This window comes from Puccinia triticina, chromosome 11A, assembly GCF_026914185.1.
Source record: "Puccinia triticina chromosome 11A, complete sequence".
NCBI classification, from domain to species: Eukaryota; Fungi; Basidiomycota; class Pucciniomycetes; order Pucciniales; family Pucciniaceae; genus Puccinia; species Puccinia triticina.
Window position 1 is genome coordinate 1,981,032 of NC_070568.1, and position 25,197 is coordinate 2,006,228.

At 47.9% G+C, this 25,197-nt stretch overlaps 4 protein-coding genes across 4 annotated transcripts; 3 read left to right on the forward strand and 1 right to left on the reverse strand.

Annotated features, from left to right (window-relative positions):
* Positions 1 to 3,754: 3,754 nt before the first annotated feature.
* Positions 3,755 to 4,383, forward strand: PtA15_11A217 (uncharacterized protein; the record flags this gene model as incomplete). Its single annotated transcript, XM_053161103.1, has 4 exons — positions 3,755 to 3,790; positions 3,834 to 3,950; positions 4,008 to 4,047; positions 4,112 to 4,383. The coding sequence occupies 4 exons, from the start codon at positions 3,755 to 3,757 to the stop codon at positions 4,381 to 4,383; spliced, it is 465 nt and encodes a 154-aa protein (XP_053025083.1).
* Positions 4,384 to 4,623: 240 nt separating this feature from the next.
* On the reverse strand, positions 4,624 to 5,260 carry PtA15_11A218 (uncharacterized protein; the record flags this gene model as incomplete). Its single annotated transcript, XM_053161104.1, has 2 exons — positions 4,624 to 5,124; positions 5,195 to 5,260. The coding sequence occupies 2 exons, from the start codon at positions 5,258 to 5,260 to the stop codon at positions 4,624 to 4,626; spliced, it is 567 nt and encodes a 188-aa protein (XP_053025084.1).
* Positions 5,261 to 17,375: 12,115 nt separating this feature from the next.
* On the forward strand, positions 17,376 to 17,588 carry PtA15_11A219 (uncharacterized protein; the record flags this gene model as incomplete). The annotated part of the gene is made up of 1 exon (XM_053161105.1): positions 17,376 to 17,588. The coding sequence occupies one exon, from the start codon at positions 17,376 to 17,378 to the stop codon at positions 17,586 to 17,588; it is 213 nt and encodes a 70-aa protein (XP_053025085.1).
* A 1,510-nt stretch (positions 17,589 to 19,098) lies between these two features.
* PtA15_11A220 (uncharacterized protein) lies at positions 19,099 to 19,593 on the forward strand (the record flags this gene model as incomplete). Its single annotated transcript, XM_053161107.1, has 1 exon — positions 19,099 to 19,593. One exon carries the CDS (start codon positions 19,099 to 19,101, stop codon positions 19,591 to 19,593), a length of 495 nt encoding a protein of 164 aa, XP_053025086.1.
* Between the last annotated feature and the right edge of the window lie 5,604 nt (positions 19,594 to 25,197).

Sequence of the window (25,197 nt, forward strand, 5' to 3'; positions counted from 1 at the left end):
ATATACTGGATTTCGGGGACTAGCCAGTAGTGAGAAGGGATCCAAGGTTCTCTGTAAGTACAACTAGATTGATGAGAGAGGAGAAGGAAAAAGGCTTACCTAGCCAGTAGAGAGAAGGGATCCAAGGTTCTCTACTGGACTAGGGAAGAGAGGAACTGAGACTAAGTACAATAGGCTTATGTAATCTTGTGAAAGGCTATGTGAAGGTCTTGTGAGAGGATCCTGTGAGACCCCCAAAGGTGGGGCTCACAGCAGGGCCCGGAATATGGCTGGCGTCCAAGTTGTAGTAGCCGGCGAAGCTCGGATGATGGCTGCGGTCGGCTGGGTTAGGTAATCCAGAAATCCCTTCGGCTTCAGATGGGGTAGGGTACCAATGGGGCATGGAGATCGGCGCGGGCGCATCGAGTACTGGGCAAAATTGGTTGAGCTAGACATTTTGTGGTTTTGGGGTTTTGGGATTCGAGTTTTTGGATTCGAGTGGCTGGCGGGAAGTGGACGAGAATGAATATTCGGTCGGTTGGTGGCAGCGGTTGGGGGGAAGGGGGGGGTACCTGGCAGGAAGCGAAGCCAGTAGTCGATGGCCTTCAATGGCTCATTGGCGTATGGGAGCCGGCCGGGGCTGGATTTTCAGGATTGCAAATAGCGTCCAATATCTGCAGCCCCACAGTTCATATGCAGGCGCATGCACGACCTGCAGGCTCTGCTTTTCGGTTTTTGGGATCCACTGACATCCTTTTCCGAAAGTGCTGTAATGTCTTTGTTTGTTCAATCATGTAGAAAATATAAGTGAGGTAGAGACGAACTCAATACCCTAAGGGCAGACGTAGGTGGTGGGAATCAGGAAAGTAGGGTGTGAAAGCTATGAGATAGCGCAACACAAGATGAGGGTTGCTTGGGAAAAGGAAAGGGCAAGGGCGCGGAACAATGTCGTCGCGGGATTGCCAACGCTGGTACAGCACTTTCGGAAAAGGATGTCAGTGGATCCCAAAAACCAAAAACCAAAAACCAAAAAGCAGAGCCTGCAGGTCGTGCATGCGCCTGCATATGAACTGTGGGGCTGCAGATATCGGACGCTATTTGCAATCCTGAAAATCCAGCCCCGGCCGGCTCCCATACGCCAATGAGCCATCAAAGGCCATCGACTACTGGCTTCGCTTCCTGCCAGGTACCCCCCCCTTCCCCCCAACCGCTGCCACCAACCGACCGAATATTCATTCTCGTCCACTTCCCGCCAGCCACTCGAATCCAAAAACTCGAATCCCAAAACCCCAAAACCACAAAATGTCTAGCTCAAACAATTTTGCCCAGTACTTCGATGCGCCCGCGCCGATCTCCATGCCCCATTGGTACCCTACCCCATCTGAAGCCGAAGGGATTTCTGGATTACCTAACCCAGCCGACCGCGGCCATCATCCGAGCTTCGCCGGCCACTACAACTTGGACGCCAGCCATATTCCGGGCCCTGCTGGTGCCGCTACTGGGGGCCCTCCGTTAGTCGCCGGCCACCATGTTTATCACACCGCCATTGCAACTGCTCATGGCGCCCCGAACGGCCCGGCCTACGTTGATTATGGTACCGCCAGCCCATCCGGTCAGCTGCCCACCAACACCGGCCACGTTGATTTTGGCTATGCCGGTGGTCACCCGACCGGCTATGCCGGTGGTCACCCGACCGGCTACCCGGACGGACTTGTTCGCAGCTACCCGGCCGGCCATGCTGATTTCACCGCCACCACTCCCGGCGCCGAACGGGCCCTCGCCGCTTTGGGTGCTCAGCCCACCGGTCCCGGTGGCCACCTTGCCATTGCACCCGCCACCTCGAGCTACCCCGGCCCTGGTTTTGGCGTTGGCACCCGGGCGCGATTGGGATCGGAGTCCCATAACAAACCCGAGGATCGATTCTACGATCCAGACAATGAAGAAGAATCACGGGTGATCACTCCCATTCACATAGCGTACTTGGTCTATATGGAGAAGAAGTTTTCCAACCCGCAGGTGCCCTCAAAATTCATCAGGACGACCACTCACGCCACCCTGACTCCCTGGAAAACTGACATCACCGGATGGGACTTGTACAACTTCAAACGGGGCCTTTCGGCCTACCTCAACTCCCGAAACAACATGCTTGAGTTCATGATTGAGGCGGAGGCGGGCGGTTTGTTAAAATGGGTCGGTTATATCATGAACAACAATGTATATCCGAAGTCTTGCCCGATCACCCTTGATACCGAGGACGCCTTCGCCTTATTTGCCGCGCGGGCCGAGAAGGTTCACAAGTCTCCCTGTCATGTCTCGGTCTCCATGGCCAATCCAGAGAAGGGCAAGAAGGACGAGGCCACTGTAAGCTGTTTGACTGTTTTATATTTGCATAAACCTTGGAAACAGTTTCTGATCCGGTCGCTTGCACTTAGAATACCGAGTGCGACGATATTCTATGAATGCAGTATGGGACTGCTGAAGAGCGGAAGCAAGCGGAGCATTTAATGCGGCGCAAAGAAGTTAATGTAAGTCTTATTTGACCGTTGCTTTGGGGGCCATTTCTGATATGGTTTGACCTGCAGCCCAAGGCGGTCTCGGCGTCCAACAGGCAGACGCTCTGCATGCAGATCCGGGAATCGTGCCTGCAGCATCCGAATTCCGCCGCCGAGGGCCTCACTTTTACCTGCCAAGATAATCCGACGTTGTACATGGTCATTGGCAACGATCGGATTTGGAACTGGACCGACGCGCTGGAGCGAGGGGATGCAGGAGTCGACCTGACCCATCCGCCTGAGGAGGAGGACAACCCAATTTTTATCTGGCTGGAAAAGAAAACCAACCAGCCTCGACCCCCGATGTAAGACTCAAAAGTGGTTGTGAAACCCTTTTGCTGAATGGAGAAGGGGATGAAGGAGGTGCAAGCTCTGCCCTTCTATACTACCAGCTACAAGACCCACCAAGGTAAGCTTGGCAAGTTTTAATAAGTGATAGGAGTGGTTAGCTCAAGATAAGTTTTTCGTGACACAGTATAAAAAGGTTGTTATTCAGTATGTAAGGGTTGTTATATGTAAGTAAGAGGGTTGAGTGGGTACGTAAGTGTTTTGGGTGATGGGTGAGTATAAAACTTGATGAGTAATAAACTGAGGAACTACAAATGGGGGGGAAGAGAGCTCCTTATATAGACAAATGTGAGGGATTTTGGCTCCAGGGCAGCCCCTGAGTGAGGTATTTTAGCTGGCCTGGGCTGTACAACATGAGGGAGTTAAGAGGGAGTGGCTGTGTACAATTTATGCAAGGGGTGCATACATGAGGAGGGGCTGTGCCAGATGATGTCATAATTTATGCAAGGGGTGCATAAGCTGTGCAGGGAAGGATCAGGTGATGTAATAAGACCAAACAAAGTGGAGTTAGAAGGAACTAGAATGCGGGGAACCATTCAGTTGAAGGGGCACAGCCTGCAGGGGCAGTGCTGCATGATGTCATGTACATAACAAACAAACCCAAACCAATATATGTAGTGGAGATAGAATGGTGCGAGGAATGTGACTTGAGGCGCCTGACAGGTGGTTGACTGGGTGCTACAGGTTGTCCAAGGGGTCTAACTTCCAGTGTAGTGGGGCTCCAGTGATGCTTCCAGTGGGGACTAGGGGTTACTTTAGCCGTGGAGTCCATTTATGGTGTCCAATGGATGGTATCTTGAGGCCTTCTGTATGTACATGAGAAAAACTTTTGATTTTTCACATTTTGCGTACCACACCGAGACGAGCTCTGCGGAATGCTGCCACACCAACCGGTCAACGAGGTGGTCAAGGTGGGGGCAGGATTGCTCCGACCCCATCAGGTCGATCTCACAGCTCCTTCCAAACTCCACCGGCGTCCGGCTCCTTCCGAACTCCACCGGCGTCCCGCCAATCACCCCATTCGGTATCTTTGTCATTGTCATCTATCCCTCCGACGTCATCCCCACTGTCGTCAGTTTCTTCGGTTCCTCCATCCTCCTTGATGGGAGGATGGGTTTCTCATACTAGTCCCGGTACCGGTCTTCACAAAAACCCGCGATTGGAATCGGTATCCCCCTCCCGATGTAGCACCGCTTGCGAGTGGTGTCAAGAGCCCCTCCCCCTCCTCCCAGTCCTCGGTGTCGAACATTTGGGCACGTTAGACCAGTACCTTGGCATCTGCCAAATCGGCGTACATGACCATCATACCCGGATCCTCCTCGAGCACTACAAGATAACGCACTGGACGTATTTTCGCCGCGTCCATCCGGATACACTACTCATGTTGAAGTTTGCCAAAGGGCCTGCTCAACAGTTGTGTGATGGCATGGCCCTATGGGTGGCCACCCTCCAGAAGAACCGGCGAGAAATCAAAAACGAAGTCGAATACGCCTCCAATAGATAGTCTGTGATCTCTCCATAATCACTCCACATTGATTGTTCTTTTCTTATTTATTTCTTATTTTACCCGCCAATCTCTCGATGTTTTCTTATTTATTATTTTCCCCTCCAAACTCGTGTTTTTATTGGTATCCTATACATATTTTGTTGTTATTCTTGTGGCTGTTAGATGTACATAGTCTAGCCAGTATTTGATAGAAACAAACAAGCAAGCAAAAGTATGTATGATGCCTGAATATTGAGTTCAAGTGAGGTTCGTCCGACGTTCTCGGGCCTCAACCATACTCCAAGAAGGATCGCGGAGCTCAACCCTTCTCCAAAATGGGTTGCTCATCTGCCTGCTATATGGATCGTATGGTTGGAGCATTTGAATCTTGAGCTCAAGTGACCGGGTTCCTACGGTAATTGCGCTCGTCAACCAGTCGTCGAAATTGCCCCAGTAGGACAATTGGAAGTCATCATCAAAGTCCATATCCTCGCAGCCAGGGATGATGGCATTCCAGAAGACCAGCTGTCCTACCCGGCCCATCGTGTTGAAGGAGTCCATGAGAACCGCCCCAGCCCCAGGTGAGATTTTGTCGCAAGCGGCCGCCACGTCCGCAACAAAGTCCTCGAACTGTGTCTCTTTTGCTACTACATCTAGCGTCACTGCATGTGGCAAAAATACTCGGGTCCACCATGGCCCTTGTCCAGTTGAATTAGGGATGTAAATGTCTAAGGATGTGTTGATCGTGCATCGGTGTCCCTACATTTGGAATTAATCAATAAGGCTGAATGATCTGCGCAATCAAACACACTGTTAATCATTAACATACCGCTCTGATGGTCATACCATCCTCATCTTCCAGAATTGGAGAACGGGTGCGGAACTGAGGCGGCATTGCTATTGAGCGGTTGGGAGTTTGGCGGCACCATCCTACAAGCGATGGCCCTTTATATTTCATGTCATGACTGATCAGCAGCTGCTCTCGTCCCGAGGCTACCAAGCAGGAGATCCTCAGATCCAACAGCTGATTGATTAACAGATCTATTGCGCTGATCACTTCAATCACTTAACTCACAAAAAATCACACTAATAAAGTAAAAGTAAATTGAAACAAAATTATATACAAGAAAGGACCAGGTAAAGTAAAAATAACATAATATATACGAGGAGCAACAGTAAATTTGACTAGTGAAATACCATCTAAAAAGACAAGTGACCGCAATCGAGGTACAGAGATCGCATTAAGTTGGGGGTCGCCAACGTGCGCAGGTAATTGCTGATGATGTTGGCATTGCGGGCCTTTCCGGTTAAAACCCGATCCCGTTTGAGATGCATCTTGAGGACCGCAAACAGCTTCTCAATCGGATTAAAGTCGGGCGAGTAAGGTGGGAGGTAAATTACTACCACTCGTTGATCGTTGCATATCTTCTGAATTGTCCCGTGGTGTATTTTTGCGTTATCGAGGATGAGGACGCTATTTTTCGCAGGAAACGGAGACATCGTCGGTATCTGATCATTTTATTAGTCGTAATCAAAGCCACATGAGTATCAATACATATGTCAAGTAGATAATCAAAATACAAACATGCCAATATATTAATCAGGAAAAACTCAAAGTCCAGGCGAGTGATTGAACCCTCCTGTATAATGCTGCCCAAGACACCAAAATCTAGAGATATCGCCGGCAGGACACTGTATCGTGTTGAGTTGCGGACCTTGCGAATCCGTTTTGAGCGAAATCCCTTTTTTGTCCAGCAAAATCAACGCTGCTGTACCTCCAAGCAGACCGCACTTTCATCTGGAGAGAGAAGAAGAGAAGAAATGAAATTCAGATTGATCAGTGTTGGAAAACAGGGCCATCGAAAACGAAAAACGACTCAAATCAAAAACGAAAAACAACTCACCAGTAAAGACGAGGTAGTCGGCGGGTAGTCTGCCTACATCCAAGCAAAACTGAGCTCGCTTGACCGGACATTGAGCTGGGTTGACGGTGCGTGCAACTACACGCGAAAGACCCAACCTCGTGGTTAACTCCCGGTGAATAGTAGTGATACAGACGTCGATCCCTTCTTGAGCCAAACGGGATTGAATTTCATCAAGATACATAGTCGGATCGCCCAGGATCATCTCCCATACAAACTCGCTTTGCTCTGGAGAGAGCCGGAGAGGTCGACCGCGCGCTAGGTATTCAGATGGATCCCGCACGACCGCTCAAGTCAAGATGAAGAGCGCCTTCCACCGTGCGAATGATCGACTAGATATTTGATAGCCAATCGTAAGGTTGATTTGCTCGGGGGTGGATCCATTCATCAGCAGGCGTACGCAAACGGCCTTGATTTCTGGTGCATACGTAACAAATCCCATGGCGACGGCGGGTTGAGATGAATTGGGATTCGAGTGGCTGGCGGGAAGTGGACGAGAATGAATATTCGGTCGGTTGGTGGCAGCGGTTGGGGGGAAGGGGGGGGTACCTGGCAGGAAGCGAAGCCAGTAGTCGATGGCCTTCAATGGCTCATTGGCGTATGGGAGCCGGCCGGGGCTGGATTTTCAGGATTGCAAATAGCGTCCGATATCTGCAGCCCCACAGTTCATATGCAGGCGCATGCACGACCTGCAGGCTCTGCTTTTTGGTTTTTGGTTTTTGGTTTTTGGGATCCACTGACATCCTTTTCCGAAAGTGCTGTAAGGAGAGAGAAAGCGAGCCGATGTTTGAGGAACAGGTTATGTCGGTGATGATGTGTGGAAGGGGTGCTTTGCTGATGGTATGATTGAAAATTCTTTTAGGATCTATGAGGTGAGAAATTCATTGTGGTCTGACTCGATCACAGAGATGTTTACTTGTCTATCAATATGGCCCGTTCACGACCAGGCTAGTTGTAAATAGTGGTCAGGGTTTGATAAAAAGCCTCTTTATTGATGCTCGTGGTATAGTCACCGTACGCAATGGGTCTCCGAGTTGATAGGAGATGACAATAGCATCTGTTTGCTGCAAAATCAAGGATACAATGGCTGGGCCACCCGGGCATGCCGAGACCAGCCTTAAGGAGCCCACTTGTTGGGTCCGGAGCCGGTTTCTGACACCGATGGTCTTACAAGGCTATGTCAATATCGGTGGTGGTGTTTTGGCCTGGACAGTCTACATGTCGCTGGTCGCCGATTATCGAGAGGCTTTGCTTGAAGGTATTGGGAAAGGTAAAACGGGTTGGGGTATGTATCGGAACAATGGGGGGGGGGGATTTGGGCTGTATGGAGCCTGCAGGTTCTCACTTTGAGTGGGTCAAACATGAATCCATCTCTGCTATACTTCAATGTTCAGCCCGTGTTGGCTTTTTTCTCAGAAGCCAACCGGTAGTTTGAGGGGCATAGCACATTTTTGAAAAGGGACCGGTGAAAAACCGCTTTAGTTTGAAGTCCATCCTTGAAGCGCTGCTCCCATTCGCTGAGGTGCTCAGAAACTGTCCTGCCTTGGGCTTTGCCCGGCGGATTGGAAACTTAAAATCCTGCCTTGGGCTTTGCCCGGCGGATTGGAGACAAAAAGTACTGCCTTGGGCTTTGCCCGGCGGATTGGAAACTTCAAGTCTTGCCTTGGGCTTTGCCCGGCGGATTGGAAACCAAAAAAGGGCCTGCCTTGGGTTTTACCCAGCGGATCTGAGGCTATCTTCCTGCCTTGGGCTGCTCCCGGCGGATTTGAAACTTTTGTATACAATGGCATTATGGCTATAAAGAGATCTTTGGTTTGAAACTTTCTTACCTATCTACTATATCGTTTTCTTGAATAACGGAGTTGTTGGGTGAGCCAAAGAAGAAACAAGGAACAAAGTCCCCTAAAAAGAAGGAGGGGACGAAGTTCCAACAAAAAGAAAATAGTGAACAAAGTTCAAGCAAAAAAGAAAGAAAGCAGGGACGAAATTCCTGCGTATGAGTAGCGAACGGAAGTGGGAGCTAGGAGACAATCCCTCGCTCATACTCCGTTTGCTACAGTGGCCTTCTTAAGAAGGCCGCTACCCATGGTAGCTCTCTGGAGGGTCTGGGGACCACCCTCGGCCGGAGCTATTCAGGTCGCACGCTAGCTGCTACCTGAGTACATAGCTCTGCCAGCAGGGCGTGACCGCACTGGCTCAGTACAGTAGAGTCTCACTTGACATGTGAGACTCTTGAGCTGCATAGGTCACTGGCTCACCTCCGGCTCCCGTGGACACCGGGGGCCTCTGAGCTGCGCTCTGCCGGCCACCTAACAATAAAGAGTAGCTGAGACCGGTTCGCCCCATGAAGTCGTAAGGTTTTCACCAGGCAACGGAGTGTAGATTGGCACTAATTTATTGTTTACCTCTTTGCGATACTTGCTTACAAGTTGATCAATTAGCAGATGTTGACTTAAAAGAATGCCGTTGTCTTCATACTCCAGTCGGATACCAACAAGTTTGTTGGGTTTTGAATCCCATTTCACTCAAAGACTGCCTTCCATCTTCTCTCGTAATAGATTGATATCTGACTGTAGATTTCCAAAAACAATCCCATTGTCCACGTGAATCCAAACAATAATGACCGAATTACCCTTTCTGTACCGATAAAGACATTCTTCCACTTCGTCGCACTCAAAACCCCAACCGTGCAATAGACTCTTGAAGTGTTTCCACCAGCATCGACTGGCTTGACGAGTACCGTATAATGCCTTCTTAAGTCGGAGAACCTTGCCCGCAAGATGTGGAAATAATTCAACCAGTGGATCGACGTAAATCGTCTCTTCAATTGGACTGTGTACGAATGCTCCGGTGATGTTGAAAGAATTAATGTGCCACTTGTTTCTGACCGCCAGATTAAGTAGCATACGAAGAGTTGAAATTGATGCAGTTGGGGCAAAGGTTGAACGAACGTATTTTCCAAGCCTTTGTTTGAAACCAGGCACAACGAAGCGCACCTTGAGCTTGTTAATAGAGCCGTCCGTATTCCTCTTGATGTCAAAAACAAAACGTGTACCTATAGAATGTTTTTTTCCTTTGTCTTCAATTTCGAAAGTTTCTATTTCCTCCAGTTGATCCCACTTGGATATACAAGCCTTGCGCCACTCAGTAGATGCCTGGGATTGAAGCGCGGCTTTTAATGTCGTCGGTATTTCTGCATCTGAAATTGCTTGAAGAGTTTCCACTTGTTTGTCTTGATCCTTGCATATCTCCTTAGTCTGTTCTTGTCCAAGCGTCAGAACTCTATGGACGTTGGGATTGTTAGCAAGGGTTGAAGGAGCGGACAAAAGGGGTTTTCCTTGAAAGTCAAGGAAAGTGGCACACTCTGAGTTGACCACCTTTTGCGTTAAGGGGTTCCAAAAGAACCAACCACGTTTGTCGTCTTGATATCCCACCAAGTAACCCGTCCATCCCCGTTTATCCAACTTTCGACGACGTTTTTTTGGGATATGAATTGCTTCCCGAGCGCCGAAAGGATAGAATGATGATGCATCCGGCTCACGACCAGACCATAGCTCAATCGGAGTACTCTTGCAGCGCTGATTTGATATCTGGTTGACAAGAAAGCAAGCGCATTGGTATGCATGGGACCATAATTTTGACGGTAGTTTGGAATGTGCAAGAGTTGAACTGGCTATGTCCCCAAGAGTCCAGTTGAGCCTCTCGGCCTCGCCGTTCTGCTCAGGAGTATAAGGGGAAGTAAAGATTAGGTTGCAGCCGATGGAGTCGAGGTAACTGGTCAAGGATTGGACCGTTGTGGTGATCAATTCGGTACAGGCGTAGTCAGTTCTCAAAATGGCGCGGCGCGTGGAGGATCAACTCTCAAGTGCGCTATGGTGCGCAGGAACCCTTTCTTCCTATGTAGTGCTGTCTTCTTATTCTTTCTCCCTCTTCTTTCTCTTTTCTATCTTCTTGTTCCTTTTTTTGTTTTTTTTTGTTTCTTCCCTGCGCGTGTTGGATGGTTTGGTTATGTGGTGGGTTGGTTTTGTCTGAGTTTTGTTCTTTTTGTTTGTTTCTTCTTTCTGTTGAGTTTGTTGCGCGCGTGGGTGTATGATAGGGGGTTTCAAAGTTGGCAGATCCCGCTTCCAGGAGCGGATCCAGAACTCAAAATCAGGAAAAAAAAAGTTCCTGATTTGGCTTCTGATGACCTGATCTCCTTCCTCGATCTAGCAGTCAGGAAAGGTCCTTTCTGCCACAGAAGCCCAGGAGATGATGTCTTAAACCGGCAAAAATTTCACATCCATCTCATGCCCCGGGGCCCGAACACTCATCCAACATCCCAATTCCGTATGTATCCCTTCACATTATCACTCCACTGATCCAGCATTCCCACTTGGCCAAGTCCCACCATCACTCAACCACTCCACCAACTCCACTTTCCCGCTCCCATCATCACACCTGGGTGCAATCATCTACATATGTATACTTCTTTTAATAAAATCTTGCCTTCTTGCTCTCTTGGCCCTACCACTCGCTCAATAATTTCAACACCGCACTTTTTCATCACATCACCCTATAAAATATTCTATCCAACTCTTTCATATCCACGAAACCAAACTCAATGGCTCCTACTCTACCAAATCCCACCAACTCCCAAAAAGGATCCACCCAACCGGCCAGGAAACGAAAATCAGCCGCTGAGAAACACTCACAATTGACACCGAACACCACCAAATCTGCTGCTGAAAAACGCCGAAAGCCTGTCAGTTGGGAAAAGGACGGTGTGGAACTCCGTCCGTGCGTGGGCCGGCGGCAGTTCTGGGAGGGATTTGAGTGATGTAGTGATGAGTGCCCTCCTGTGAATAAGGTCGGATGAGCTGAAGATCAGGAAGCGAGGAAGTTGGATGATTTTTTTACGACGGCGTTGAGCGCGCGTCGGCGGTTTGAGTTATTCAAAAAAGAGGTGGGGGCTAATGGTGCCTAAGTCGCTTTGAGAGATCACGAAGCAAACGCCAAGAGTTGGGGAAACGAGGGGATCGACAGAAGAATTGAGAAGTTAGAGTTCTAACTCTGTCTTCGAGGGATCAAGAAGGTTTGAGATCGACGGATATTGCGAGAAAAGCCGCCGTACAGGCAACAAAAAAGGAAGCGGAGACTCGAATGAATATTCTAGGATCGATATAAGCTCAGCGAAAGCACTACGAAGCCACTCTCAGATCGGGATCGAAAAAGCTGATAGAATTCCTCCTTGGATCAGAAAGGGTTCTATGCCTCCCCTTCGGCTAAGCTCGGATGAACTTAGACTCCAGGGAAGCGCCGCGCACTGCGGACCCATCATCATGCCCCGCGCGCCCAAAACAAAAAAAGAAAAGCATAATAAAGGAAAAGGAACCAACCCGCCACCTTCAAAACCTCCAACGCGCGCACAGAGAGAAAAGGGAATAAGAATAATAAAAAAAAGAAAACAAGATAACCAGCACCAGGACATAAGGAAACAAAGAACAGAGGAGCAACAAAAAGGAAACTAGAGACGCCTCGCCGTACCCGCTGCGCGCCGAGCCGAACTGAGTTTTGACCGTGATTCCCTGACTGTACCGTGTTGCGCACCACATCTCCTCCACGCTTGCAGTCTGTCCCTAGACTGCTCGCGTCCGCCTCCGTTGATTGAGTGTTTGAATGGAAAAGACTGGAGAGACCGTTGAAAATGACCTGAGAGAAAAAAGAAACAACCAGGGCCACGGCGATGCTCACGAATGTGGCTGAAGCAGAGTTTTTACACGAAAGCGGTAGAATTACCCTGGAGGTGCACAATTGGGAGGACTTACTTTTGGTCTCCTGTGCCTCCGCGGGAATAATACCGTTTTACCTGATCCGCCGAGAACCTCCGCCCCAACTGAGTGCCGTCGAGTTCTTCAAGAATGTAGGAACCTCCATGCACCTGGCGCACAACCCGGAAGGGCCCATTCCAGCGGCCGGCAAATAACTTGCCCCACTGCGTTTCAAGAGCGCGGTTGTAGGCCAATACCATATCACCAGGCTGGAGAGGGGATCGCAGGCGACTCGCGTTCTTCTCTTCCCAGTACTTGACGGACCCTTCTCGTGACTTCATCAGCTTCTTGTGCGCTAACTCGCGCACCTCCTCCGCTGCCGCTTCCAACGTCGAATCTGAAGAGGAATCATCGCAAATTTGTCCTAGGCTCACATGTGTGGCGACGTATTGCTTTCGATGGTGCAGCGGAGAGCCCTCGGAGGTGCATAACTGGGGAGGACTTACTTCTGCTTCCCAGTGCCTCCGCAATGCGCCAGTGTCCTCCACTGCAAACAACCCCTTCTTCAAACCCTGAGACGCTAGTTTACCCTCCTTGCGGATAAACTCAAAGATGACCGATGGAGCTAGTTTTTCCTCATTGCGGAGGCGAAGTTGAATTGCTAGAAAGTTCTCATTGCCAAGACGCGTCCGACGGGGCGGAAAACCGGCTGGAATAGAAAGGTGGAGAAAATTCCCGGTGGGGCTCACATACGTGGCATGTAATGTTTTCGACGACGTAGCAGAGCCCTCAGAGGTGCATAACTGGAGAGGACTTACTTCTGTTCTCCAGTGCCTCTGCGGAAACCCATTATCCTCCTCATACGCTTTCCTCTGATCCTGAAACGCTGGATCTTGAGAAGATAGAGTAGCCGCCCGTACCGAAAGAGTCAAGCCGGAAGAAATTGAGACTGAAGAAACGATTGGGAGTGAAATATTTTTGGATTCTTTTGACTTTTCTTGATGTTTTTGATGTTTTGAATTCGGCTTGGAATGAAAAAATAACGGTGAGCGCGCCAAATGAACCTCTTTGAGATAAGCTAACCCTTCAGCACGAGAGCGAGGCTCTACATTAGCTCGGCCAATAGTAGAGTTAGCTGAAGTCATAAAAAATGATGTTCCTCTTCAGGATCATTGCGAATGCTGGCCATCCGCGACAAAACCGCTTTCCTTCCCTTCCCAGGAAAGTCGCGTTCCCAGCGCCCCTGGTCCGTGGCACACAGCGATATCTCGATTTGCCGGCCCTCTGAATCCGGCAACAGAATCTTCTCGCCGCCCTGGCCTGAATAAAGGAGGGTTGCTTCGAAATCAATGAGAAAGGGACGACCCAAAATCAAGGGTCCCTCGGCGCGGGTGATCCAAAAGTGGCAAGACCCAATGATCGTGCGCCCCACGCGGATCTGGACATCCTCAGCGACTCCCATCAACTCGCAGGATTGATTGGCAATACCGTAAACCGCCGAGCTAAAATTTACGCGTGGGCTAATGTTAAATTTGTTAGCCATCGCATTTGAGATCAAGTTCAGTTGGGAGCCGGAATCGATCATGGGAGAAGCTGCACTCTCCTCATCCCCAATCAAACAAGGCAGGAATCCAAGGGGGCACGAATAGAGCCGCGAGTCCGCTCCGGGGCCTTCCGGGTCGGGTCCCTCTGCCAACAACGTTCCGGAAGCCGTCCTGAGTTCCTCGGTGCCCGCTTCCACCCGACGCTTAGTCACCCACTTTTTCCATCCCTCTGCCATAGCCGGAGAAATTGCTAAGAGCTCCCTGACTGTTACTCCTGGAACTGGAAGGTCAGAGACCTTCTTGATCATGTCGTCGATTGCGTGAGGCTGATCCTTGGAAATGGCCCTCTCAAATCGAACCTTCTGAACTGGCGGCTTCGGTTTGCTAGACGGCTCTGGTGCTTCCGTGCTTTGCGGAATGGGATCCGCCGACGGCGCAGCTGGGCTCCTCTCAAAAAGCTCGGGCTCTTCGTCCTTGTCCTCCGCATCAGAATCCGCCGGAGGCGTCGCGGTCTTCCTGACTGGCTTTCTCACCACCGAAGGAGGGACCATTGGCGCCTTGTAGGGCTTCGGAGGTTCGTGCTTCTTACGGGCCGGATCCGCCTCATAGGTTCCCGCAAAAGATTGAGACGAGATGGCCGGGGGATACCAAGGCTCAAGGGACCCACAAGTAGCTCGAAACTCAGTCGAAGAAGCAGCTGCAGACTTAGGCTGAAAAGATGCAACCACGTGTCGAATCGGCCTCGAAGAATCAAAAGGGATTAAAGCTCCGTTGGGCAGAAAAAAATTACTACCCTTTTGCTCGACCAGGTTCGCCTCTTTATCTTTAACCAGCTCCATGCAACGGCCCGTACCGTGACCCTCTCGGTGACAGTAATAGCATACCATTGGCCCACGAGCTTCGCGCGGCGTTCCAGGTGTAGAAGGGACACCCTTCAGCACGAACTTCCGCTCCAAGCGCTGCTCGAAAGACTGCAGCATCTTAGAGATTTCGTCCACGGTCGCGGGAGGTTTATCTGAGACCGGAACATCCTTCGGGCGGCGGTCGTCCTCCATTTTTTTCATGATCTCATTAGCGGCCTTGAATTCAGATGCGGGAACTGCGCCCACCTTGGGTTTGATCTGCTCAGAGGTAAAAGCCACCTCCTCTTCCATCTCAGATTTGACAGCTGCTCTGAGTTCACTAAGGACTGGAAGGCGGTACCGTCCGTCCAACGTCTTGACCATCTTTTTCTCCTTGACTAAATAAGACTTGATGCGCTGCTGAAAACCGGATGAGAATGAAAAGAAAAAATGATCGACGGCTAGATCTTCGGAAGATAGGTGCTGATAGCGAATTAAATAGGATAAAATGACATCGAAGACGGATTTAAATGATCTGTACGCGTCCAATGATGAGATGCCGCCTTTGGCGGTCCACGAGTCTTTGAGGGCTTGAAGATCCGCGACAGTGTAGCGGACTGTATCGACCTGACCCCAACGCTCGATCATCTGCTCGCGAAGCGTAGTCCACGACTTCGTCGCGTAGCCGCTCATGTCCCATACCGCATCTTGTATGTCCTCACTCCCGAGGAAAGAGGGAATCTGAAGGACCTTGTCCTCGTCGGACGCGCCGTCCAAGTTGGCCGCGAGCTCATACTGACGCAGAAAGGCTTCAACCCGAGTTCCAACGAACTTGAGAGACCGGTCTTGAGGCTTGATTTTTACCATCTTGCGCGAAGATCCCGAGTCCTAAGACGAATCCATGAGGATCTAACTAGAAAGGAAAGGCGTTCGAGGGCGGCTCACAGCAGTGGCAGATGTAATGCTTCGAAACTTGTAGTAGATACCCGCGGAGGTGCACAATTGGGAGGACTTACTTTTAGTTTCCTGTGCCTCCGCCACTGAACACACGAAAGAAATAAAGGAAAAAAAAAATTTCCCGGTCGGTAAGAAATCGGATCCGTCCGGAAGAATAAACCTAAAAAAAAGACTCGACCGCCAAGCGTCTCAAAACCGTGAAAATCGGCGAGACTGTAAATCTTGAGGTCGCTGGTTCGATCCCGGCTCGGGGGACCAAATGTGGAACTCCGTCCGTGCGTGGGCCGGCGGCAGTTCTGGGAGGGATTTGAGTGATGTAGTGATGAGTGCCCTCCTGTGAATAAGGTCGGATGAGCTGAAGATCAGGAAGCGAGGAAGTTGGATGATTGTTTTACGACGGCGTTGAGCGCGTGTTGGCGGTTTGAGTTATTCGAAAAAGAGGTGGGGGCTAATGGTGCCTAAGTCGCTTTGAGAGATCACGAAGCAAACGCCAAGAGTTGGGGAAACGAGGGGATCGACAGAAGAATTGAGAAGTTAGAGTTCTAACTCTGTCTTCGAGGGATCAAGAAGGTTTGAGATCGACGGATATTGCGAGAAAAGCCGCCGTACAGGCAACAAAAAAGGAAGCGGAGACTCGAATGAATATTCTAGGATCGATATAAGCTCAGCGAAAGCACTACGAAGCCACTCTCAGATCGGGATCGAAAAAGCTGATAGAATTCCTCCTTGGATCAGAAAGGGTTCTATGCCTCCCCTTCGGCTAAGCTCGGATGAACTTAGACTCCAGGGAAGCGCCGCGCACTGCGGACCCATCATCATGCCCCGCGCGCCCAAAACAAAAAAAGAAAAGCATAATAAAGGAAAAGGAACCAACCCGCCACCTTCAAAACCTCCAACGCGCGCACAGAGAGAAAAGGGAATAAGAATAATAAAAAAAAGAAAACAAGATAACCAGCACCAGGACATAAGGAAACAAAGAACAGAGGAGCAACAAAAAGGAAACTAGAGACGCCTCGCCGTACCCGCTGCGCGCCGAGCCGAACTGAGTTTTGACCGTGATTCCCTGACTGTACCGTTTTGCGCACCACAACGGTGAAGATGGGATCTTGAGTATACGAATCTTGCTCGATTGGCTTGCTGTTGATGGCAACTACCAGCGCTGGAGAGGTGATACGAGAAACGGCTTGACCAAATCGGCTTTAGCCTCGGAGATCTTGCTGATTATGGAAGGTGCTGGAATAACGCACCGTGATAACAAAGGAATTCAGACGAAGATGCAAGAACTTCAGGGAGCGTTTAGCAAGGCAAGTGATTGGCTTTGTAACACTGGAGCTGGAGTTCTTGAGGAAGACATTTTAAATGGCACATCAACGGTTCCTGGTTAGTCTTAGTTTACCTCTTTCTCCATCCGATTCTCAGATTGGTCATCAACAGCTGAATATTTTGCCTTTGATATTAATTAACTAGCTGCGTTAGTTAAGAGATGTAAATATTGGGACGAATTAAATCCCATAATGGGTACACGAAGCTGTGCGAACCCTGAAGTCACGGTGGAATTGACCAACAGTGGTGTTCCAGACTTGCTGAATCGTGAAGTAGACAACAACGAGCATGATTCTCAGAGCACTAATGAGATGAATAGAACAGATGATAACCAAAACTCTCCCCCGAACTCTTCAACTCCGGTGGCCACAGAAAATCCGATCGGAGCTCAATCTGGCGCTGCAAAACGCAGGCCTAGTAAAGTTATGTTATTTTTTGACTCGCTTTGTGCTTAAACTTATTTCAACGAAGTGACCAACATTATTCTTACTTATTTATGTCTTAGGTCGCGAGCCTCTGCCTCTTGAAAAAGCTATTGAAGAGACCAAAATTTACCGAGCTCAATGTATTGCATCCAAAGAACGGCGTGATCGGTTGAAGATTGAAGCAGAAAATGTTCGGGCCAAGATGGTCGACTCTTGAGAGAAAAGAAAGCTTCGATTGGAGGAGCGACAAATGAATGTGCTTGAGATGGATGCCAACTTGCGAGTACGGAAAGCGGAGATGGAGGAGGTACGAGCCCGGTTTCAATTTATGCAAGATTTGAAGGCCCAGGGCTATGACCAAGCCACCATCGAACAATTCCTCAACGAGCAGTTCCAGAAGGGCGAAGGTAGCAGCAACATCCGCCAAGAGGCAGATGACTCGGATGACTCAGATTCCGAATAATTGTAACTTTGAATAGGCTATTTGCAGGTGTTTTCCTCTCGATCGTGCCTTTAGTTTCATTTGATATCTCCTATCTCCATGTGTCGGTTTTCCCTTGGATTCTGTCAAGCTTTCGTGATATGCTCTGCCTCACTGAACTTAATCAAATCATCACACACATGCTTTGTTGTCTTGCTTGTTCAATGTTGGAAAAAATCTTTGTAAAATATCAGAAAAAAGATCGATCTGGAATTCAAAAACTTTGAGCCTGAACACAAGGAGATTTAGGAGTGATTTGCAATATTAAATCAGGAGCTATTGGTTGATGCAGAATCCGATCCATCTTCTATGATATCTCGGCTCAACACAGGTGTCAAGACATCCCAGTAGCGGCATAACCTTTGAGTGCGAGCTGAAGATCAAAATGATGATTGGGTCAAACTAGGTTCGCCATCACTTCATGTCTGAAAAAAATAATATTCACCCATAACCACTTCGTTGCCATGCTGGTTATTAGCCATCTCTGCACGAATCATGAATTGATAAGCAACCCTGTAGGATTCTATCAGATTATTGACTTGTGTGTGTACTCCTAAGGAAAGCAAGCTAATTTAGAAATATTTATAAACATAAAACAATTATCATATGTTATAGAAACATACCTCTTAAATCACGGTGATTTATGCCTTGTTCATTCAGAAGATTCATTATTTCCAAGCAGAGCATTTGTCTAGTCATCCCATCTGGATCGAGACCCTGCCACCGATCATAGTTGTTTGGCGTGGCAAGCCAGCGGACAATGATTTGAATGCTTGAGCTTCCAACAAGTTTCCACCTTATGAACTTCTGCCCGAGTGCTCGAGTTCAGAGGAGGGCATTGCGAAGGCACCTGCGGCTCTTACGAATCCGTTTCAGAGCGGATAGACTCGACTTGGTTCTTGGCAATCGAAGAGCTGAGGTGGCATTGGCAAAATTCCTCATCGACTCCAACCGATTCTCTGAACAACTCCCTCATTGATTCGACCTCCCTGGTTTCCCAGACACAACCCCCTCTCTTTCAATTCTCCTTTCCCCTTCTCTTCTGTTATCTCGTTTACATCAATATCCACCCCCACCTCTCATAACACTAGCAATCCTGTAGTTGTGTTTGTCATAAGTATTGTGTACGCCCCATGTCACGTAGATGTTACCTAGATTCATAGTGTGCAATGCCATAGGCCAAATTTCACTTAAAAAAAAAAAAAAAAAAAAAAAAAAAAAAAAAACCATCAACTCCATCTCGGTCCCATGGTATCCGTATTCTTCTTTCAGATTCGATCCTTTGGGTGGAGGTTGTTCGATTGGTTGCCATTGGCTGCTAAGTAGTTGGGGTTCAATTGTTTAGTTGGTAGAATTTCCAATGGAAATTTTAGACCAAAGTCATAAGTTGAGCAATTTTTACCCACACTTAAAGTGGCTGAAAAGTGTGGCTTTTTCAAATATCCCTCCACGTTGTATTGCTTTCAAAGATTCCGAATTCTCCAAAGTAAAGATGCCCGAAAAGCCCTTTGATATCCTCGCCAAACTCAAGTGCAAATTCAACTTCAAGATACCGGTTCGAAAGCAGTCCAAAGGCAAAGGCCGAAAAAAGATCTCATCTCTAGCAAAATCAGAAAAAATTGAGCCGGAAACTCCTGGTGGATCTCGTGCGCTACCCAAATCTGTGGAACCGCACAGTGAATTGGAATGTTATACGACTGCAACCTCCTCAAGCACTCGCTCAAACCGTTTACAGAAGCCAACAGCAGGCACACAGGTTCCAGATCTTCGGGGGGATATTGAGAGGATTCTGGCTGAGCAAGGCCTACCACTACATAATTTTGGTGCTAATGCGCCAAAAGAGGGGAGTGATCGGATTCAAGCCACAATTGATCCAGCTCTTCTATCCGACAATGACTTGCCCGCTGACTGGAGGAATGAACCAATTTTTGACGACCCAAGTATGTTTTTACCTACTTACTTCCATTGTAATATGAAAAGATACTAAAGTTTGCGCTGAACAGATAAGCTATGTTGCTTTTGTGACGAGGAGCTTCCACAGGCGCCTTCAGAAAAGCTCACAAAGCTCGGCAACTATCTCAAGAACTTACCAGAAGTTCGAAGTAGGATCGAACTCAGTAACCCGCTGGCGTTACATCTACCCGTGAGTGACAACACTTTTTTTTTGATGGATTGGTGTTACTGTTATTTAATAAACAGTGGACCTCAATATATCTTATATCTTAGTTTCCTAGGACTGCTGGGTACTGCCAGCTTCATCGGGCCGAGGCCACTGTTATTCCGGAAGGAATTGAAAGAGGATGGCCCGGTAGAATTGACTTTGACGCTCTCAACAAGTTGGGTGGATATTTGTAGTTTTTTGATCATTTTAAATAATTCTAACACTTTTTCTGATCATCAAAGGCGGGTCAAATCTTATGAAATTTATTTTCGAAAGGTCTTTGCTAGAGAGATTCCATCATCTTTCATGGATGCCGCTTTGAAAGGCTGGAACGATCTTGGACCTACCAAAGTTCGAAGTATCTTCAGTGAGATGGGGACATTGGAGCTTGAGCAGCCAGGATAGTTGAGTCAATGATCTAATCCAACCCCAATACAATTGAAACTGATTTTTTATTTAAATTTTTGAAGCTATGGTGTCCAGGGTTATCAAGAAATTTATCGGGCACTCCATTCAATGTTCTTAGATACCACTCATCTTGCCCCAATTACTGCATTGGTCCACCCAGTATCACCCGATTATCTTGTGCGCAAGGCAATGTTACCGGAGGCTGCGATGTGTCTGATTGCCGAAGACCTACAAACTTGTACTACAGACCCACTTGTTATGAGGACATTGGAAGAAAGCCGCGCCTTCGGAACTGCCATGTTTCCTGATAATGATTAAATTACGTTGGAGAAAAATGTGTCCCCAGTCTTACAAGCGCACCCTTTCAGTATTAAAATTAAAGAGTTGTGCAAAAAAGGCAACAAAACATGTTTCTTTCGAGTAGAAATCAATTTTCAAACATTAATCATTGAGAAAAGATAAAACACGAGTCATTACATCCTTTTGTTTGTTTATCCCAGCAAGAGTTGGACGGAGAGCAATTGAATCTGAATCTGTTTGTGGATTTTCTTGTGGTTGTAATTCTAGCTCAGATGAATCTGGATCAAGAACACTGGGATCAAAGCTGTCAGTCTGATTCAGATAGTTGTGAAGCACCGCACATGCCTGTTCCAATTGATATTAGCGAACAGGAATTAAGACCAGCAGATTATCAAAGTGGCAGGGAGGAGGCTTACCATTATCCAGGAAGTCACTCGCACCAAATCCTTCTTCCCCGATATCCGCATGCGCAGGCCTTTGAGGCTTTGAAATCGTCCCTTCAAAAGTCCGATGCAGTTTTCAATAAGGACGCGGACTGTTGACAGGTAGTGATTGAACTTGTGCTGATCGTCAGTAAGTTGTATTCCGCGTTGGCGCCTGAAAGCAGGGACAATGTTTGGTGTGGGTGCGAAAGCGGAGTCTGCCAAGATGTACTCGCCGTCTGAGAAGAAATTGTTTGGCGTTTTTGTCAGTCCAGAGTTACTGGTCATGCGTTGATCGTGGGAGCAGCCTGGCCATCCCGTATACACATAAGTGATGTTCTTTTCTTGATCGCATGCAATGAGAGTGGCGATGGCGTAGAATCCCTTGCGAGAATAGTAATCGGATCCATCTTTCCGCGGACACTCATGCAAGACCACCAAGGTGCCATCGATAAGCCCAATGCATCCGTCAAATCCAAGATCGCAGTACTGATCCTTCAGAGATTTCCGCTTTTCTTCATTTGGCCAGTTGAGAAGCTGATTTTGAAGCCGTAAGATGGCCATGATGCAACGATCGGTGTAGAGCTCAACAGTACCTTCTGCAAGTCGAAAGAACCTAGCCATCATGCCCACAGAAGCCGCATTTCCAAAGCATCCGAGACGTTTTAAAGCCACCATCATTTGCTCACAGACAGGCCTCTGTGGGTTTTGAGAGTTATTATGGTAGACCGGATCGTTAGAGACTTGGTCGCATAGCTTTAAGAAGGCGCTGCGAGACATGCGAAACTCTTGTTTAAATCGCTTTTCATCTAGATCATGCATGAGATATTCGTGGATGAATGGTGGTTTGGCGACTGGGTTACGATGTGCAAGGTAACGAGACGAAAGAAGAGCCGCAAGAGTAGTTTGTAAATCATAGATTTGATTGATTTCGAAGTCTTTGTCTGAGTCGTCTGAGCTATCAGTGCTGCTGTCGGATGAATCTCCCTCATCAAGACCGAGTAATCCTAAAACAGCAACCTGCATCTGTGTGTCTTCAATGGCACTCTCCAACTGACAAATCATCGATTTCCGTGTTGAGGTGCGAACCATCTGTGTAAGTACAAGCTGTGGAACGGGGCAGGGAATTTAGATCAACTGATCACAAACAAGTGTCTTGGAATGAAGAATGGAAAAAATGACTTACAGAGAAAGTTTAACCTGACTGTTGACAACAGCAAGATTTGAAGAGGATGGAGACTGAGTATAGGGTTTCGGGTGGAGAGCTGAGGTTGCTCCCCCCGGACTTACCCGTTGGGTATGAGTTTAGTTTAATCTGGTACACAAAACACACAGGCGATTTTGTTGCGCATGAAGCAGGTGCTTCCCAGGAGTTCTCAGAAGCCTATCGGGGCACTCAAAGTTACACAAGTATCAGGTTGTATTTGGCGGGGGAATTTTTTTCCTGCTCCTGGGACCTGATTCCGGTCCTGGACGCGGGATCTGCCAGCTTTGAAACCCCCTAATACGCATCTCATTCGGTCATCAATCGGGGACGCGTATTCATGAGTTGGTCGGCTGAAATCTACATGGGCAATCTTCAAGAGTACATCGATAGGACTCAAGCTCATCTTCTCGACATCGATGCCGTGGGGATCAATCTTCCGGATGTCATCATTTCTTATCTTGTACTCGGCAAGCTAATGAATGATTATAAACTCAATCAGATCATTGACACCTGTGCGCTATCTGAAGAATGCACTTCATCTCCGTATCTCGTTCTGGATGCTCTCCAAACTTGGTTGACTCACAAGAGTGGTCGAAAGGACTTAGATCACGGAACTGTGTTGATCAATACATCAAATATTCCGACTCCAACCAGCAAGTTTCCGTTCAAAATCCTTCATTATTGCGCAAACAGGGTTCATAATCCTGAATCTAATCACGCTGAAGAAAATTGTTACAAGAAGTATCCTGGTAAACGACCGACAAGCTCTTCAAAGGGCAAGAATGCCAGCGCCAGCTTCGCTCACGCTTCGGTCTTTGTTTCCTTTGCTTCTGGACGTGCTTCTGAAGATGTCGTAATCGATTCAGCAGCTTCTCATCACATGCTTCGCAATCGAAGTCTTCTTTCTTTGTTTGTTCCGGAGAAAATTAACATCAAAACTGGTAATCCTGACACCCCTCTCATTGCCTCTGGTCATGGGACGGCTGAAATTTTTACCAATGGTCGGGTAATCAAACTCGTTGATTGTCTCCTGGTTCCAAACATCACTCAGCAGTTGATTTCACTCGTCAAACTCATCACATCATCTGTCAAGATCACAAAGAATAATCAATACTTTGACATCTCTGACAAATCAGGATCGCTGTTCTCCGGTGACATCATCGATAACTTACTTCAGGCTCAATACATTCGATGTCCCTCTGCGCTAATCAACATCAAAGATTCCAACCATGAAATATGGCATCATTGATTAGGACATCCGGGCAATCAAGTCATGAAGGCCATGGGTCTTCCAATGTCAAAAGATAACTCGTTATGCGAGGTATGTAGTTGTTCCAAGATGACTCTTGTTCCGTTTCCCGGTCATTTTTCTCCTAGCAAGTTTCCTCTTAGCCGTCTTCACATGGACCTCGTTGGCCCAATCAATCCCCCCTCTCTCTCTGGCTTCAAGTATTTTTTGACCATAGTGGATCAATACTCATCCTTTAAATTTGTTTGGTTTTTAAAGGCAAAGTTGGAGGCTTTTGAAGAATTTGAACGTTTTGTCAACCTAGTTGAGAACATTCAAGACAGCAAAATCAAGGAGATCGTTTCTGATCAGGGAGGAGAATTCGTCAATCACCAATTCAGTGAATTTGCCGCCGAAAAGGGAATTCTTCAGACCTTCTCTCCAGCTGAAACTCCTCAGTTGAATGGTTTCGCCGAACGAGCAAATCGAACGATCCTGGATAAAGCTAGATGTCTCCTCTTGACTAGCAGTCTGCCCAAAACCTACTGGGTGGAGGCTGTAAACGCTGCCACATTCATCTCCAATATGTTAGCTACTCCATCTCGCCATTCCTCTCCGTATGAGCTATGGACTAAAACTTCTGCTCCTTATCATCGTCTCAGAGCTTTCGGTTGCAAAGCATATATTGCCGTCCCGAAGCATCACAGATCTTGGAAGCTTGGGAACACTGGGGAGATAGGAATTCTTATCGGTTTTGAGAATGAAGGCTTGGTGTATCGGATTCTTCGGCTGCAAGACAAGAAATTGATTAAGACTCGACACGCAAAATTTGATGAAACGTTCTTTCCAAAAATATCCAAGGATTCGGTTCCTTTCGCCATGTCAGAAACGCTTGTCAAAGGAGAATTTGCTCATGATTCATTTGAAGCGGATTCAGATGCTTCTTCAGAATCTTCAGTTGATGTTGATCACTCACCGCCTCGGGCTCCTCCTCCTCCTCCAGTCCCTCATCCTGAACGCACTGAGTCACCACCTCGGCCTCCCTCTCCTTCTCCGGTTCCTAGGCTTACAGTTGTTGGTCCTCGGCATCCAACTCTAATTAACGGTGAAATCTCAACCGAGAATATACTCCCTTTCCGTCGCCAGCAATGTCCTCGCACTTTTGTAACTGAGTTGGGAGACAATATTCCAGGGCATTATCATCAAGCCGTCAAGAGCAGTGAGTCTGTTGGTTGGCTGAAGGCTATCAAAACTGAGCTAGAGGCGATGGATAGACTCAATGTGTGGAATGTTGTAGATTGATTTCCGGATATCAAGACCGTGGGCACCACTTGGGTGTTTAGGATGAAAAAGGACGGAAAGGCTGTTGTTTTTCAAGCAAGATTGTGTGCTCAGGGATTCTCTCAAGTTCACGGAGTTGATTTCTCAAAAACCTTTGCTCCTACTGGCCGTCTTAACTCACTTAGGGCTCTTATCTCTCATGCAGCTGCCAATGGGCTCAAGTTTCATCAGCTCGACGTCAAAACCGCTTTCCTTAACGCCAATCTTGAGGAGGAATTTTTCTTGTCCATCCCTCAAGGTGTCAAACTGGACAAAAAACGGAAATGTCTAAAATTGAACAAGGCTATATATGGTCTCAAACAAGCGCCTCTTGCGTGGTATAATCGGCTGTCTAAGTGGCTTGTCTCCGTTGGCTTCAGCATAGCCATCTCCGACCCCTGTGTTTTCTTTCGGATGGGCGAAAATCCTGTTTGGGTGTTTGTGCATGTTGACGACCTTGCCGTTTTCAGCAAAAAAGTTACGCCTTTCAAAGATCAAATCAAAGACGAGTTCGACATGAAGGATATGGGTCAAGCGGATTTGAT